The sequence below is a fragment of the Pogona vitticeps genome, chromosome 2 (assembly GCF_051106095.1).
Source record: "Pogona vitticeps strain Pit_001003342236 chromosome 2, PviZW2.1, whole genome shotgun sequence".
NCBI lineage: Eukaryota > Metazoa > Chordata > Lepidosauria > Squamata > Agamidae > Pogona > Pogona vitticeps.
The window spans coordinates 232,556,740-232,570,378 of record NC_135784.1 but is presented as its reverse complement, the minus strand read 5'-3'; the positions used below and the strand labels follow the sequence as shown (position 1 = coordinate 232,570,378).

At 40.4% G+C, this 13,639-nt stretch overlaps 1 protein-coding gene across 3 annotated transcripts in view; it reads right to left on the bottom strand.

Annotated features, from left to right (window-relative positions):
* Positions 1 to 13,639, bottom strand: part of PIP5K1B (phosphatidylinositol-4-phosphate 5-kinase type 1 beta) — a 140,666-nt gene that overhangs the window by 39,318 nt on the left and 87,709 nt on the right. For all 3 annotated transcript variants that reach the window (XM_072992178.2, XM_020805665.3, XM_072992179.2), the window contains exons 8-13: positions 10,505 to 10,716; positions 9,923 to 10,006; positions 9,760 to 9,808; positions 8,448 to 8,532; positions 6,412 to 6,567; positions 4,377 to 4,521 (exon numbers count right to left, since the gene is read on the bottom strand). In XM_072992178.2, the coding sequence (XP_072848279.2) occupies positions 4,377 to 4,521; positions 6,412 to 6,567; positions 8,448 to 8,532; positions 9,760 to 9,808; positions 9,923 to 10,006; positions 10,505 to 10,716 (731 nt within the window). The remainder of the gene's footprint in view (positions 1 to 4,376; positions 4,522 to 6,411; positions 6,568 to 8,447; positions 8,533 to 9,759; positions 9,809 to 9,922; positions 10,007 to 10,504; positions 10,717 to 13,639) is intronic.

The window sequence follows — 13,639 nt, the reverse complement described above, 5'->3', positions numbered from 1 at the left end:
ATCTGTATTATGCAAGGTGCATGTATTGCACAGCTGGGAAAAGGGGCACAAATGGTTCAGAATCAGAACGCCCAAATCAGGGGAACCGAATCTTGTTTATCTTGACAGTCTGAAGCTTACTAGGGGCCCCTGTGTCAAGAGCAAGCAGGACCATCCCCCCCCCCGGTGACTGCTTGTTCCTAGACATGCATCCCAAACTTCTGTGCGCTGCATACATGGGCCAAGATTCATGCAGAACCAATACGAAATCCAGCTGAGTTACCATTTGGTTTCCTTGGCTACCGTAGAAACTGCAATGTAGTTTAAAATAATCAAGTTTATTATTTGCACAGACACTGGGGAACAACTTTTTATTACACCTTTTAGCAAAGCAGGATGAACATACTATATTACAAGGTGATGGCAGAAATACTCATTCAAATCACACCCATGTGACTGTTGTGTACTATGGAGCTGTTGATGAAACCCTTTTATGCCTGAGGGGTGAGAACAGAATAGTAGTCATTCTTTTAAAGTAGAAAAGGGTTGCAAACATGATGAAATTCTATCTCAACCACATCTCAAATAATTTGAACTAATTGCTGTTTTTCTCATCCCAGTCACGTAAAATGGATTCAAACACATTGCATACAGACATCCCTATGTTGTTTCTAGTGCTTAAAGAAACATTGCACTCTAAGAGCTTACACTGAAGCAATCTAGAAACAGCCATATTGATCAGTTACAACATAATATAGAAAGGAATTAGAAACCTGAGTACCAACTATTTAGAGAAAGGACTGCCCACATCCACTGCAAGACAAATAACTGATCACTTAATTCTCGCTACCAATGTTATATTAACATTGTAAAAGATTATGTTTTAAGGCAATTTACAGCCTCAAGCAAAAACAAAACTAAGACAAAAAGTGACACCATCGCCCAATGAACTGAAGCTGAAGAAGGAAGAAGCGGAGGAGGAAGAGGAATGGTGGAAGACTACAAAGAAAATAAAAATGTAAGATCCATATTGATTACATCTTTAAGAAGCTTTAGTATAAACAGATAAGATTCTTCTCCAAATATAATGCCATTCAACTTTCTGAATTGAATGTCCAACCAATCTGGAGCAGATTTTACCTGCTTTATATCCCTCTGAAAGTAATTAAGTGAAATTATAAAATCTATAGAATCTTGTTAATGTCCTTATTGTCCTTTCTCTCTGACTTTCTTTGTAACTTCATTACTCCTATGTCATGTATCTGATAATTTAAAATCAAATTACAGTGGTGCCTCGCATAGCGATCATTCCGCATAGCGAAGAAATCGCTTTGCGACGCTGTTTTTGCAATCGCAAAAGCGATCGCTTTGTGATGGCCCCTATGGGGAAAATTCGCTTTGCGATGATCGCTTCCCCGCGATCATTGCAAAGCCCCCATTTTCACACAGTTGATCGGCAGTTCCAAAATGGCTGCCCACTGTTTTGCCGCACTTTAGAGGCACCGAAAATGGCCGCCGCAATGGAGGATTTTCGCTTAAGGTGAGTTTTGGAGCCCATAGGAACACATTGAAGAGGTTTCAATGCGTTTCTATGGGCTTTTTAAAATTGCTTAGCGACAAAATTGCTTAGCAGCGATTTTTGCTGCATGGATTAATGTCGCTAAGCACCACTGTATTGTTAATTTTTAAACCCATCAAGATGGAGTGATTTTACAATAGGATGTAATCCTAAATCCCTCCTGTCTCACATAACCTTGTTTTCCAAACAGGATAGAAAACAGCTCCTCAGCAGCTTCTCCCATACAGCACAAGTAAGAATCAGCCACATGTTGTATGTTGCAACAGACAGACAGAAAGTGAAGCTGGGACCCACATTCCTCCATAAAGGAAAACATGAATACATGAATTTATCTCAGCCATTCCTCTCTTTCAATGAGAAGTGAAATACTAAGCATTTTAGACCAACTAATGAATACAGTGGTGCCTCCACTTATGGAATTAATCCGTACTGGAAGGGTGGCCGCACCTCAAAATTTTCATAAGTCAAAGCACCATTTCCCATAGGAATGCACTGAAAAGCAATTAATCCATTCCGGCAGAAGAAAAAAAATCACCCCTCCCCCCCCCAAAAGGCCTCCCAGGGACTGCCGCCATCGGTGAAGCCCGGCTTCCAAAGCCGCCCCAACCGCTGAGCAGGGTGCCGGTGCTTTGGAAGTCCGGGAAGCCAGCACCCAGCACGGCACAGCTTCCAAAGCTGTCCCCGCTGCCTTGTAGCGGAGACTGGAGGCAGAGGGCAGTGAGGGCGGCTTTGAATTTCCCACCTTTTCCTCCTGCCTTTTCGTAGGTCGACACTCCAGCCACAAGTAAAGCAAAATTTTGCGGCCGGAGCTTTTTGTACCTCGAAATTTTCACAACTAGGGACATTCGTAAGTTGAGGCACCACTGTACTTGGTTTGTATTGACCAAATAATAAAAACAAACCAAAGTGGATACCTCTGGCAGTACAGATCCTTTAATAACATTGGATGAATTATTGGTATTTTCAGAGGATGTCTATGCACATGCTTGACAACAATTAATAGAAACTCCTTGTCTCCTAGCACAGTTTATCTCATTCTGATTCTACAACTGAGCTAGTCATGGAATAGCAAACAGATGACTTTTGCATTCTAATGAGGAGAGCATTGATTCTGCTCGGCAATCATAATTATGCTACAAAATGAGAAGTACAGCAGTTATTTTAGATTAACAGAGAATAAAGACTGAATGTATGCTATGAATGTTGTCACATTTGGAGAGCCAGGACTAGAAAAATAACAGAAATATACACAATATGGGCTTAGATACACACTATCATTAACATGATGACTTATGGCATATTACACTAATTTGGCTTCCTACTTCAGGAAAGATTAATAAGCATATACCGTATTTTTCCATGTATAAAATGACACTTTTTCCTAAAATAATTAAAGGAAAAACTGAGTGTCATTTTATAGATGGAAGGAAGCAGTCACATACACATTTGGGTGCCTCTTGCTGCTGCCGCCGCAGCTGCCCAATTGCCTCTTCCAGAGATCATGGCTTGTCCTCTCCGGTGGCTGAGGCAGCAGCAGCAGCAGGAGGTGGAGATGGAGGCGAAGGAGCATTCACATGCGCTCGAGCACCTCTTGCAATCACCACCTCCAGTGGGACTGACAGGCTCACTTCACATTGTCGCCTTGTCCTCTTCGGAGGCGGAGGCAGCAGGAGGCAGAGGTGGAGGCAAACAAGCACTCGTGCACGCTCGGCGCCTCTTCCTGCTGCCGCTGCCAGATCACCTCCTCCAGCGATTGTCTCCTTAGGGCAGGAGACGAGGTGGCAACGTGAGCTGGAGGTGAGCCCCAGCAGTCGCACTGGAGAAGGTGATCAGGCGGGCAGCGGAGACAGCAGCAGCAGCAAGAGACAGAGGTGGAGGAGCAGTTGTTCATTAACTACTCCATCAAGGGTCAAAATTAGGGGGTCGTTATATACATTGGGGGTGTCGTATACACGGAAAAATACAGTAACTAGTTTTACCTCTGGCAGTTACATATTATTTAAAGAAAATAAATATGCTTTGTTTTAAAAATTAGAAAGCAATACCTTCTTTGTTAGAGCATGTCAAGGCTTATTTTGCTGATCTATAGACATGTTTAGATTTGGAACAGTCTTTTTAAACAACTATTTTCCAGAAAGCCTTACAGTCTTTATGAAAGTAAGTTTTAATGTAAACAGCTGGAGACTATACCTAAAGACAGCTTATCTTCAAACAGAGATACTCTGCACCTTAACAATGCTAAATAGTGGTGTCTAGGTCACTCAGGAGGAAACTGAGATATAACCTAAACACATTTCAATTATCTTCCCTTGGGATGAACGGATAAAGAACAGGTTGAAAAACCAATTGCTTCAGGAGAAAATACTCAAGACCATCAAACATTCCAATAACACACCTGGGAAAACACATTTTTGAACGTGGAAAATCCTAGAGTGTCTTTTAATTCTTTTTTTACCAAGGAGAGTATATATATGAACATCATCACTCTGTGCCTTTTAATTTCTTTCCTACTTGACAAATGCAACAGCAACAGCTAAAACAAGTTGTAGCTCAGGGATCCCTCATACACCATTGCAGAGGAGATAAATTAATGTTTTCTCCACAACCTTTCAATAAGCCCAGTGGGTCTACTGGAGGGGAAGGATCTAATCAACACTGGGTGAACTGCTGCCCATTCTGATAGTTTTAGACTTCAGACTGGTTGATACTTCAATGCAATAAATTAAACTGGTTTCCCTTGGATTAAATCAGAACATGACAAAATGGAAAAAGAGCCCACCGATCATTAGCATAAATATAGATAAAATATTCTCATTACCTGCTAGAATAAAGCCTAGTTCCATCATGTTGATAATGATCGTCTGTGTATAGGGAAGAAGAAGAAATTGTAGTTGCTAAAGAAGCTGCTTCAAACAAGGAGGTCGTGCTTGGCACTAAATCTGGCCTGTGCCGGGAGGCTAATACTGTAGTGTAAAAAAAGGAAGAAAAATATAAAGATAATTTAAGCATTAATGTATATAATTCATGATAATGGAAAATATTATGTGCTTACTTGTAGTCAAGATAGAGACAGAGACAAGCCGCCTAGAGTGGTCTTATAGGCCAGATAGGCGGGGGTATAAATCAAATAAATAAATAAATAAATCCACACACACACACACACACACACACACAGAGAGAGAGAGAGATAGATAGAGAGAGAGAGAGAGAGAGAGAGAGAGAGAGAAAAGAGAAATCTTGATACAATGCTACATAAAAAGTGTAACATTTGGAAGTAAATTGCCTCAAGAAATCTCCATAGATAGAATATGTTTATTTATTTATTTATTTAATTTATAAACACGTTACGTGCCAAGTTGCACAATTCAGTACGCAACAAGTAATATCTACAGCAGGGGTCTCAAACATGCGGCCCGGGGGCCATTTGTGGCCCACTGGATGAAAGTTTGTGGCCCCCACCTTGCCTGCTGCCCCAAGTCCTCTGCTGTCAAGAGTCAAAAAAAGCCTCGCCTTGCTCGCCAGCTCTCTCCCAAGACAGCGCCTCTTGCACCCTCCATCCGGAAATGCAGCCTGCCAACCAGCCTGCCTGTCTGCTGGCTGCAGTTCCAGATGGAGGGTGCAAGAGGCGCTGTCTTGGGGGAGAGCTGGCAAGGGAGGTCCACTGCTGGCCCTTTCCCCCGAGCACCCAAGCTGCCGCCGAGCGATGCCTGAGAGCAGAGCTCGCTCCCGGCCCATCCTCAAAGAGTGCCTCCAAGCCGCCAACAGCAGCTGCCGCCGCCGCCTCTTCCAGGGAAGTGGCTCTCTGGCTCTCTTTCTCTCTCGGCACCCCCAGCACCAGCCTGGCCAGTGGCCGCCTCAGCGCCCGGCAATGCTTCCTCCTCCTCCTCCTCTTCGTCCTGCTTTCAGCTGCCTCGGCTCTGGAGGGTGCCTGGGATCACCTCGCAAAGTTTGCTCCTCTGTTGTGGTGGGGATAGCCGCCGCCGCCAAGTGCACCTTTTTTGAAGCAGGCCCTCAGAGAAAGGTTGCCAGACCTGTCTGTACATGCGTGTGCTGTTTAATTTTGCAGGTACCGGTGGGGGCTTTTCTCCTTTGGCAAGGTGAATTCTATGAGGGTTTTAAAATTTTTTATGTCGTTTCCCCCCCCCCCCCGGCTAGGTGGTTGGCGGCACTCCCTCCCTTCTCCACTTCTTTGCCCTGTTGCTGCTGGTGTGGTAGTGAAGAAGGAGCCGGGGGGGTCGTGGCCAGCGACGAGGGCTTGCGTGCCCCTCCTCCTCCTCCTCCTCCTCGGAGCCCCAGCCGGGCTAAGGAAACTCCTGGGCGGCTTCCTCAAGCTCTTGCTCCGCTTGATGGAAAATCTGATGTGGCACAGCCTCAGCCTCCAGAGGCCCCCCAGGTAAATTGAGTTTGAGACCTCTGATCTACAGAGATTTCAACTTGAGGCAATTTGCCTCCATAAGTGACACCTTTTGCATAGCACCAGAACAGGATTTCAGCCAGAGTGCCTTAATTTTGTTTATCATCCATAGCTTTGTCAGACACTTTTTAGGGAAGTGCACAAGTCCATGGTTGTTTATGCCCTTCTCTTGAGCCTTGTTGTTCACACATTTCACACAGATGACATGTACATCCTGGTTTACATCAAGTCAAGATTCCTTCTTATCTCTGAACTGTGGAATTGGCTTAATGCTGGGCTATAAACCCAGAAAATAAGAGAAGATGTGATCAAGCCAGGATCTTTATTCCAGCCGGGGTGCAATCAGAAGCTAGGAGAGATGTGGGAAAGCTAAAATGCTCATCCACAACTTCATAAACCATCTTTATTAAAAGCAACTTAGCTATCCTTGAAACATTACCTTCCTCATCAAGGCTACAATAGCTCTGTCCCTCTGCAAGAAAGTCATGCTTTTCATCTTTCCAGTCATGGCTAACCACAGATACGAATTCTTGTGAGGTAGCCTTCAGAGCAGCAATGGAATTGCATCGTTTCTTAGAGGGAGAGGACTTTAAAGCTGTATTTAAAAGAGAAGAAAAGACAAATAAATTAGGCATGGATCCTTATCATCAAGAGGTGAAACTTTCAGTGTTAGCTCCATAATCAATTCTATCCTGTTCAAACTCATACAAAATTCTGCTGGTTGTCACAAAAAACATTGCTCTAACTATTACTATTGTCCAAAAATGCTGTGCAAGAATGTAACTGAAAACTCTACAATACAGGCCAGTATAAATCTGAGAAATACGGGCTTACAACAATAGAGTAATAAAACATGAACTAAATGTTTTAATGGCAAAGGACTACTAAGAGGCTAAGAACCTTGCCACATAATTTATTCCCTTAATAATGGATGACATTTATCCCACTTTTTATCTGGAAAGCATTTTATTACATACAGGATTTTATGAACAAATAAAACTGCAAAGTGAAAAATTTTTCCCCTCAAACCACAATACACCAAATCTCAAAATATAATTATTCTGGATATCAGAAATTATTACAAAAAATTTCTATAAAGTTTTTAGCAAAGATAAATACTGATATCTGTGCCCATACAAATAGAAAAAATAATATTTGTACCTAAAGATCTCTAAGAGCAATACAAGTTTATGTTCTGCTGATGCAAGTAAGTTCCATGCTCATATTGAAAAATATATTTTCTTCTTCTCATCCTGTCTATGGCACAGAGGTAGAAGGCATGGCAACAGGGCACTTTTCAGGAAAGAAAATATCTGCTTTTATACACTGGGGGGGGGGTGCTATACAGGAAACATGCAAAGAGTCGACATTTCTTGGATCAGCCTGCTGTAATAATTGGCATTTGCCTGGAAGTGGCTATATGTTATGAAAAAAAGACTGGATTATCCCCAAGGAAAGTGATGGGAAATGTGTGCCCTTCCAGATGTTGGACTGCAATTCTCACAGGTTCTTACTACTGGATATGCTTATGACGGCTCAAGAATAGATTCCCAATTCCCACCCACAGCAGAATTGCTGTAAGCATGCTTGGACCAAGAAAACTTGTACTGATCTGGTCTTGTGTACAAACTTGTCTAAATGTGTTCAGAAAATCACTGAATGAAAACTCTAGTGTTGCAAAACTACATGAAATCTCGAACAGATTACTGGCAACCAGACTGCAAGGCCTAGTAGGGTTAACCATAAGCATTTATGACAGAATACTTGTCCGCTGTGCCAGCAAATTATCACAAACATGTCTACATGAGCAGCAGAGGCATATTACAAATCTAATCACTAAGGAAAACACCATCAGAAAATGTTAAGGTGAGGTCATGAATGACAGCTTACACATTATTTAAATTATTGAGAAAGCTGTATGAAAGCTGATCCTCTGAGCATGATCAGTGGCATTTTATGTACATTAAGAAGAAGCCTGCTGGGTGAATCCACAGTTCCATGTGGTTCAGCACCTCTTCTCCCAAGAGCAGGTAGCCAGCTGTGCAGAACCCATGGCATAGTAGAATGACAACAGTTTTCTTTCTCTCCCTCTTTTTGTCTCTGAATGGCATTTAACACAGGCATCAGCTCCCTCTCCTTCTATCAGGTAGATCAGCCTTACCCAGATTGGTGCCTCCACGTGTGTCAGACAGCTCCCACAATTCCTCTGTCAGCACAGTAGAGCAGCACATTTGGAAGTTTTGCTTTTTTTTTTTTTTTTTTTTTTTTTTACAACAGTGAGAATCCAACCTGGAGGATTTGGGGAGATGTGGTCTCCCAAAAGCTCTTCACCAGGATAGTGGTAAATAATGATTAATACTTAATATCTATTGACAAATGCCTAGCATCACACAAAGTTTATTTTCAAATGATATCCATAGGATAAACATGAAGACTGGCTCATAAACTCCTAGGTGGAAATGAGACGGCACTTACTCTGATTTTTTTTGAATACCCTGGAACTCATAAACTTTAAAAATCTGTCAGCATAAAAACTTGGCCTGTGAACTGAAACTGTGTCCTGTAAGAGAGAGAGAAAGAGAGAGAGAGAGAGAGAAACCTATATGAATGTGTGACCTTCAAAAGGTCTCATCATTAACAGCCCCCCCTTAGTTCTCGCAAAATAAGGAATCATCCAACTAAAACTAAACACCCTCTCTCACAATCCAATTATCATTGCCAAAATCTACAACACGTCTTCAAACCACGAAGTCTGATAAATAATATTGATAGAATATCAAATTCATTTAACCAAATTGTCAGGGAAAGCTGAGGATTACTCCCTCTATCTAAACACTGAGGTATTTTTTTAAGGCTTACTGTGCTGTTTTTCTCCTTTCTCTGTCAGATTTATTATGAAAATAGGCATTTCAAATGCCTGAATAAACTGCAAGTCCTTTTGCAGGCCCTAGTTTGATCAGGACTAAAAATAATAAAGGTGTGAAAATAGGTCTTCAGAAATACCAGCACTATAATTTTCAGAAGGATTAGATTGTTGTCTATTGTGTATAACCATTTCAGTATGGAAATGTTTTAACGTTTTTGCCATATATATACTGTATTTTTCAATGTATAAAACAACATGCTTACTTAAATAATTAGATAAAAAATTGAGGGTCATTTTATACATGGAAGGCAGCCACTTTCCCTGCCTTTTGCGAAGCCAGGGGGCTTAACAAAGAGGAAGGGAAGGCTCCCTTCAGGTAAAGCAGCCGTGAAAGGGCTGCACAATCACAGCCCTTTGATCCGGAAACAGCCATAAAAGGGCTTCAGGATCAAAGGGCTGCGATTGTGCAGCCCTTTCACGGCTACTTTATCCACTTTCTAAGCCCTGTGGGAATCAAATTTTCTAATTTGGGGGCTAGAAAAGGGGGGGGGGTTCAACTTATAAACGGAAAAATACGGTAGTTTATGTAGACATTAATCACAGCAAAACACAACTGTCTAGTCACGATCCCCAATCTAAAAGGGACTTGGCTACATTCCCTCTTTGCCTCTCCCCTTCATGGTGTGTGATGGTTGTCCTTCGGTCAACATGTAGGCTAGAGGCCAACATTTGTCTTGGTTATTTTATTGCATATAGCACCATATATAATAATTACAGGGTGAATAATAAATGCATAAATGACAATGATTTGTGACAAAATAAATAGCCTAATGAAATATCCAGCATACCATTATCCACAGAAAAGAGTAACTGATGCAATGCCTATACTGAAGCATTCGAATAATCTTAATAGTGGCCTACCCCATCATAAACAAGCGCCTTCCAGGAATGCTCCAACTTCTTTATTAACCTGGATGACACATCAACAAAAAATAGTTTAGTGGACCACGTGCCTTCATCTTACTACTGCAGTACTTTAAATCTAGTGGCTGAGCAGGTAGTAAAATAATGTTATTTAAGCTACCTGTAAGACTGTAGGATATCAATAATGCCCATAAATAGCAGCAGCTTTTCTCCTCTATGGCTTTTAGCTGGAATGCCTCCCATCCTGACAGCAAAAACAAAAACAATTTTGAGACATTGTACCTTGTTCCAAAAAAGCCATCAGTGAAATATACTGCATTAACTCAGTCAGAATAAAAGTGCTTGTTATTTAGTTTGAAACTGATTTTAAAAGCAGATCCCTTCCCCCACTTTTCATATATTTCATTGTTTTCCTGTCCAAAAAAGTCAATTCATTCATTTTCTTATACAATTAATGTTACTTATCACTCACCCGGTATCTATTCACTCAAATACTTGTGTTACATCACCAATGATCTTAGGAATTAAGGCATGCAACAGTGCTCTTGTGTTTCCATGATGGATAAACAAAAAAATTAACATTTTATGATCTTTAACAGAACATGGTCATTCCTTTTTCCAAGAAAGTTTATTTTTCCCCATTATATATTCTTAGATTTCATAGTAATATTCAGAACGACAAAATGGGACTTAGAATATCCTGTAATTATCTGTTATTAAAGTGTAGATTTTAAGGACTTACGTATCAGTACTTTCTGTGATGACACAGTCCCCAGATTTTCCTGGACCCTGTATTGATTCCATAGCTGTAGAATAAAGAACTCTTTGTCCTCCTGGACGTTTAGAATCAGATGTGCTTTGAGATGGCTCCCCTTCTCTGTCTTTTGCTGCAGTGTCCAACATATGGATTCCAAGAAGCAAACTATAATCCATGATTTTAAAGCTTTCCAGAACCTGGCAATAAAAGAAATCCTTTTTTAAAGGCTAACACTAATCACACTGCAAACGTCACAGAAGTATGCATGAATTCTGTTCATACATCCTAAACACATACACAATAAAATCAGAAACAAACTGTACACTTTTATATCAGAATGGCAAAATATGGAACACAAAATAAAAATAGAATTACAGTTCATCTATGGAATGATGTGAATTATATAAAAAGTTATGCAAACAAGCTGAGAAACCAGAATCTAAAACCAACATCAGTCTCTATTTTATCAGGCAACTGAGATGACCAAGACTTGTTAGTCAACTCTAATTTAAGTCTCATTGTGCAAAATCTTGTAGTGTAACTTTGTGCCCAGCGCAACTCAGATTCAGCACTGTAAACATTTAATTCACACTAATTAAAAGCTTCCTATGCCATTGTTTTAGGTTCTGAGGCTCCCTAGGCTCCCCTTTGCCCTGGAGAAGCCTTTGGGAACCATTGATTTTAATGTTTATTCTAGTTGGGGAAAAAGCTTGATTTAGCTTAAGAATATCTGTATCATGACATATGACAAACACTGTATTTCTCCTGCACAATTTAGAAGGCCTCAGTTAAGGAGGAATTAACAGAAGGAAGAAGAGCTGAAAAGAAGGAGCTAACAACAAAAAAATATAATTCTGATTTCTTATTTTCTAAGTATGGCAAAGGAGGGGCTCTGACCATGAATCAGATTTCTGTTATAACTAACAAAATTGATTCCATATCATTACATTGCATTTTTTCTAAATTACATCCAAGTGGGGAATCTTAAACTTGATTATTTTTGTGGGCTCTCTCTAGGAACTGAGAGAGTAAAGTCTATGAATGGAAAGCACAAATGTCCTGACTCTTAAACATGCACCTGTAAAAATATACACAAAAACACACAAAATGCCAGTGCACTGCCTGCATTTCCATCTTTTGATTGCTTATACAGAAAAAAATAAGCACTGCTAAATACAGTGGTGCCTTGCTTAACGACGACAATCCATTCCAGGAAAATTGCCATTACGCGAAAATATCGTAAAGTGAAATTAAAACCCCATTGAAACGCATTGAAACTTGTTCAATGCGTTCCAATGGGGCAAAAACTCACTGTCCAGCGAAGATCCTCCATACGGTGGCCATTTTCGCTGCCTGTATAGCAAGAAATCCATCCCTAAGCACAGCGGGGAGCCATTTTAAGCACCCAGTGGCCATTTTGAAAACCCGACGATCAGCTGTTTTTGATCGTCGTAAAGCAAAAATCGGTTCCCGAAACAGGGAACCGATCATCCCAAACGAAGTTCCCCCATTTAGACCACTGTTTTGCGATCACAATTGCAATCGCAAAAAGATCATCGTAAAGCAGATTTGTCGTAATGCGGGGCAATCGTTAAGCGAGGCACCACTGTACGTTACAGCTACATTGCAATAAATACAAACTGTCTATTTCTATATATTACAATTTTAGACATTCTATCTAGTATCCTTATCCCATCCCCTGGATTCAGACACTGAGAGGCTAGTGAGATGCCACAGGTACAAAAGCTTCTGGATATCGTTACTCCAGTATTTCCTAAACCACGTAACTAAGACAGTATTTTCTCTAGCTAGATGTACCATCAGGCAATGATGTCCCATTGCTAGCTAGGATTAGGTTTTTCCTTCACATCTCTGTTTTTGAAGCAAAAAAGGAGAATGCAGTTGCATATACTGTACAGTTGAAAAAGAGAGAATATACTGGGATGGGTTTCCAATGGAAGATTGCTAAAATGTACACCTGATAGGTACATGAACACATCAAAACATCTTAAGATTCAAACCTTTGGTATATCTAGCCCATAGGAGGACCATCTCTAGCCTGTGGAGGTCTCCAGGCAACTCTCACTCCTCCACAGGCCCCTATTTTGCAAGACCTGTTCCTAGAGGCTACTCTGAAGATAATACAATAGCCAGAATCCTGTTGATTAATTATGATGGTGTTAAGTTAAATGGCATGAATTGCAGCAGAGAACTGCCACTAGTTGACACATCATCACTTGTCTCTTTTGCCACGTATCAGTCAAGTGAACAGATGCACAATTGATACAAGCAGCAACCCATTAGCTAGTAGCAACTCACCAGACTTACACCATTTGACTTCTACCAGCACAACTAAACAAGATTCAAGACAACTAATTCTTTCAAAGCTCTGAGCATAAATTATGTTTAACAACAAATTAACTCATTGAGGTTTGCTGGAATGAAGGGGATATTGGCCAATTGCTTCTCTTTTCCTGGTTTCAGTCTTACTTTAGAGAAACAATAAAATGTAGAACAATATGTAGAACTGCTGGTTCTTGTCTGTTTGCCCATAACATATGCAGATCTTGATTTTGTTTTTTGGAAGTAAAAATAACTTGTCTCATGAGAGTATAGAGTAGTATTAGCAAAATGATTGCTTAGTACATTGATGTTGCAGAATTGTGTCTGAACATTTCCAATGATATCACCACAATACTAGAGAAACATCATGTTTTGTGGTGGTGGATGCAGGTATAGTCCAATAGCCATCAACACCTTAGGACTGTGACCCAAGCCCATGCATCTTCTATAGTTTGCCAAACAAAACAAAACAAAAAAGCAATACAAAACACTGCAAACTAAGTTTTAGGTAGATAGACTGTGAAGAGGAGCATTCAATATTAAATTTTTATTACCATTGATACCATGGTCCATTATTTAATAGTTTAGTTTGATTTACTACAAGTGCTTTAACAGTTTTTAGGTATTTTTATTTAAATAAAATCCAAACATCTAATTGCACTTGCAAACTAATATGAAACCTTGAACATATTCATATTAACATGAATTGTATTTTCAATGAAAGTTATTAGGAATTTGTTACCAAAATATGATTTGTTTATTCCTTCTTCTGTAAAA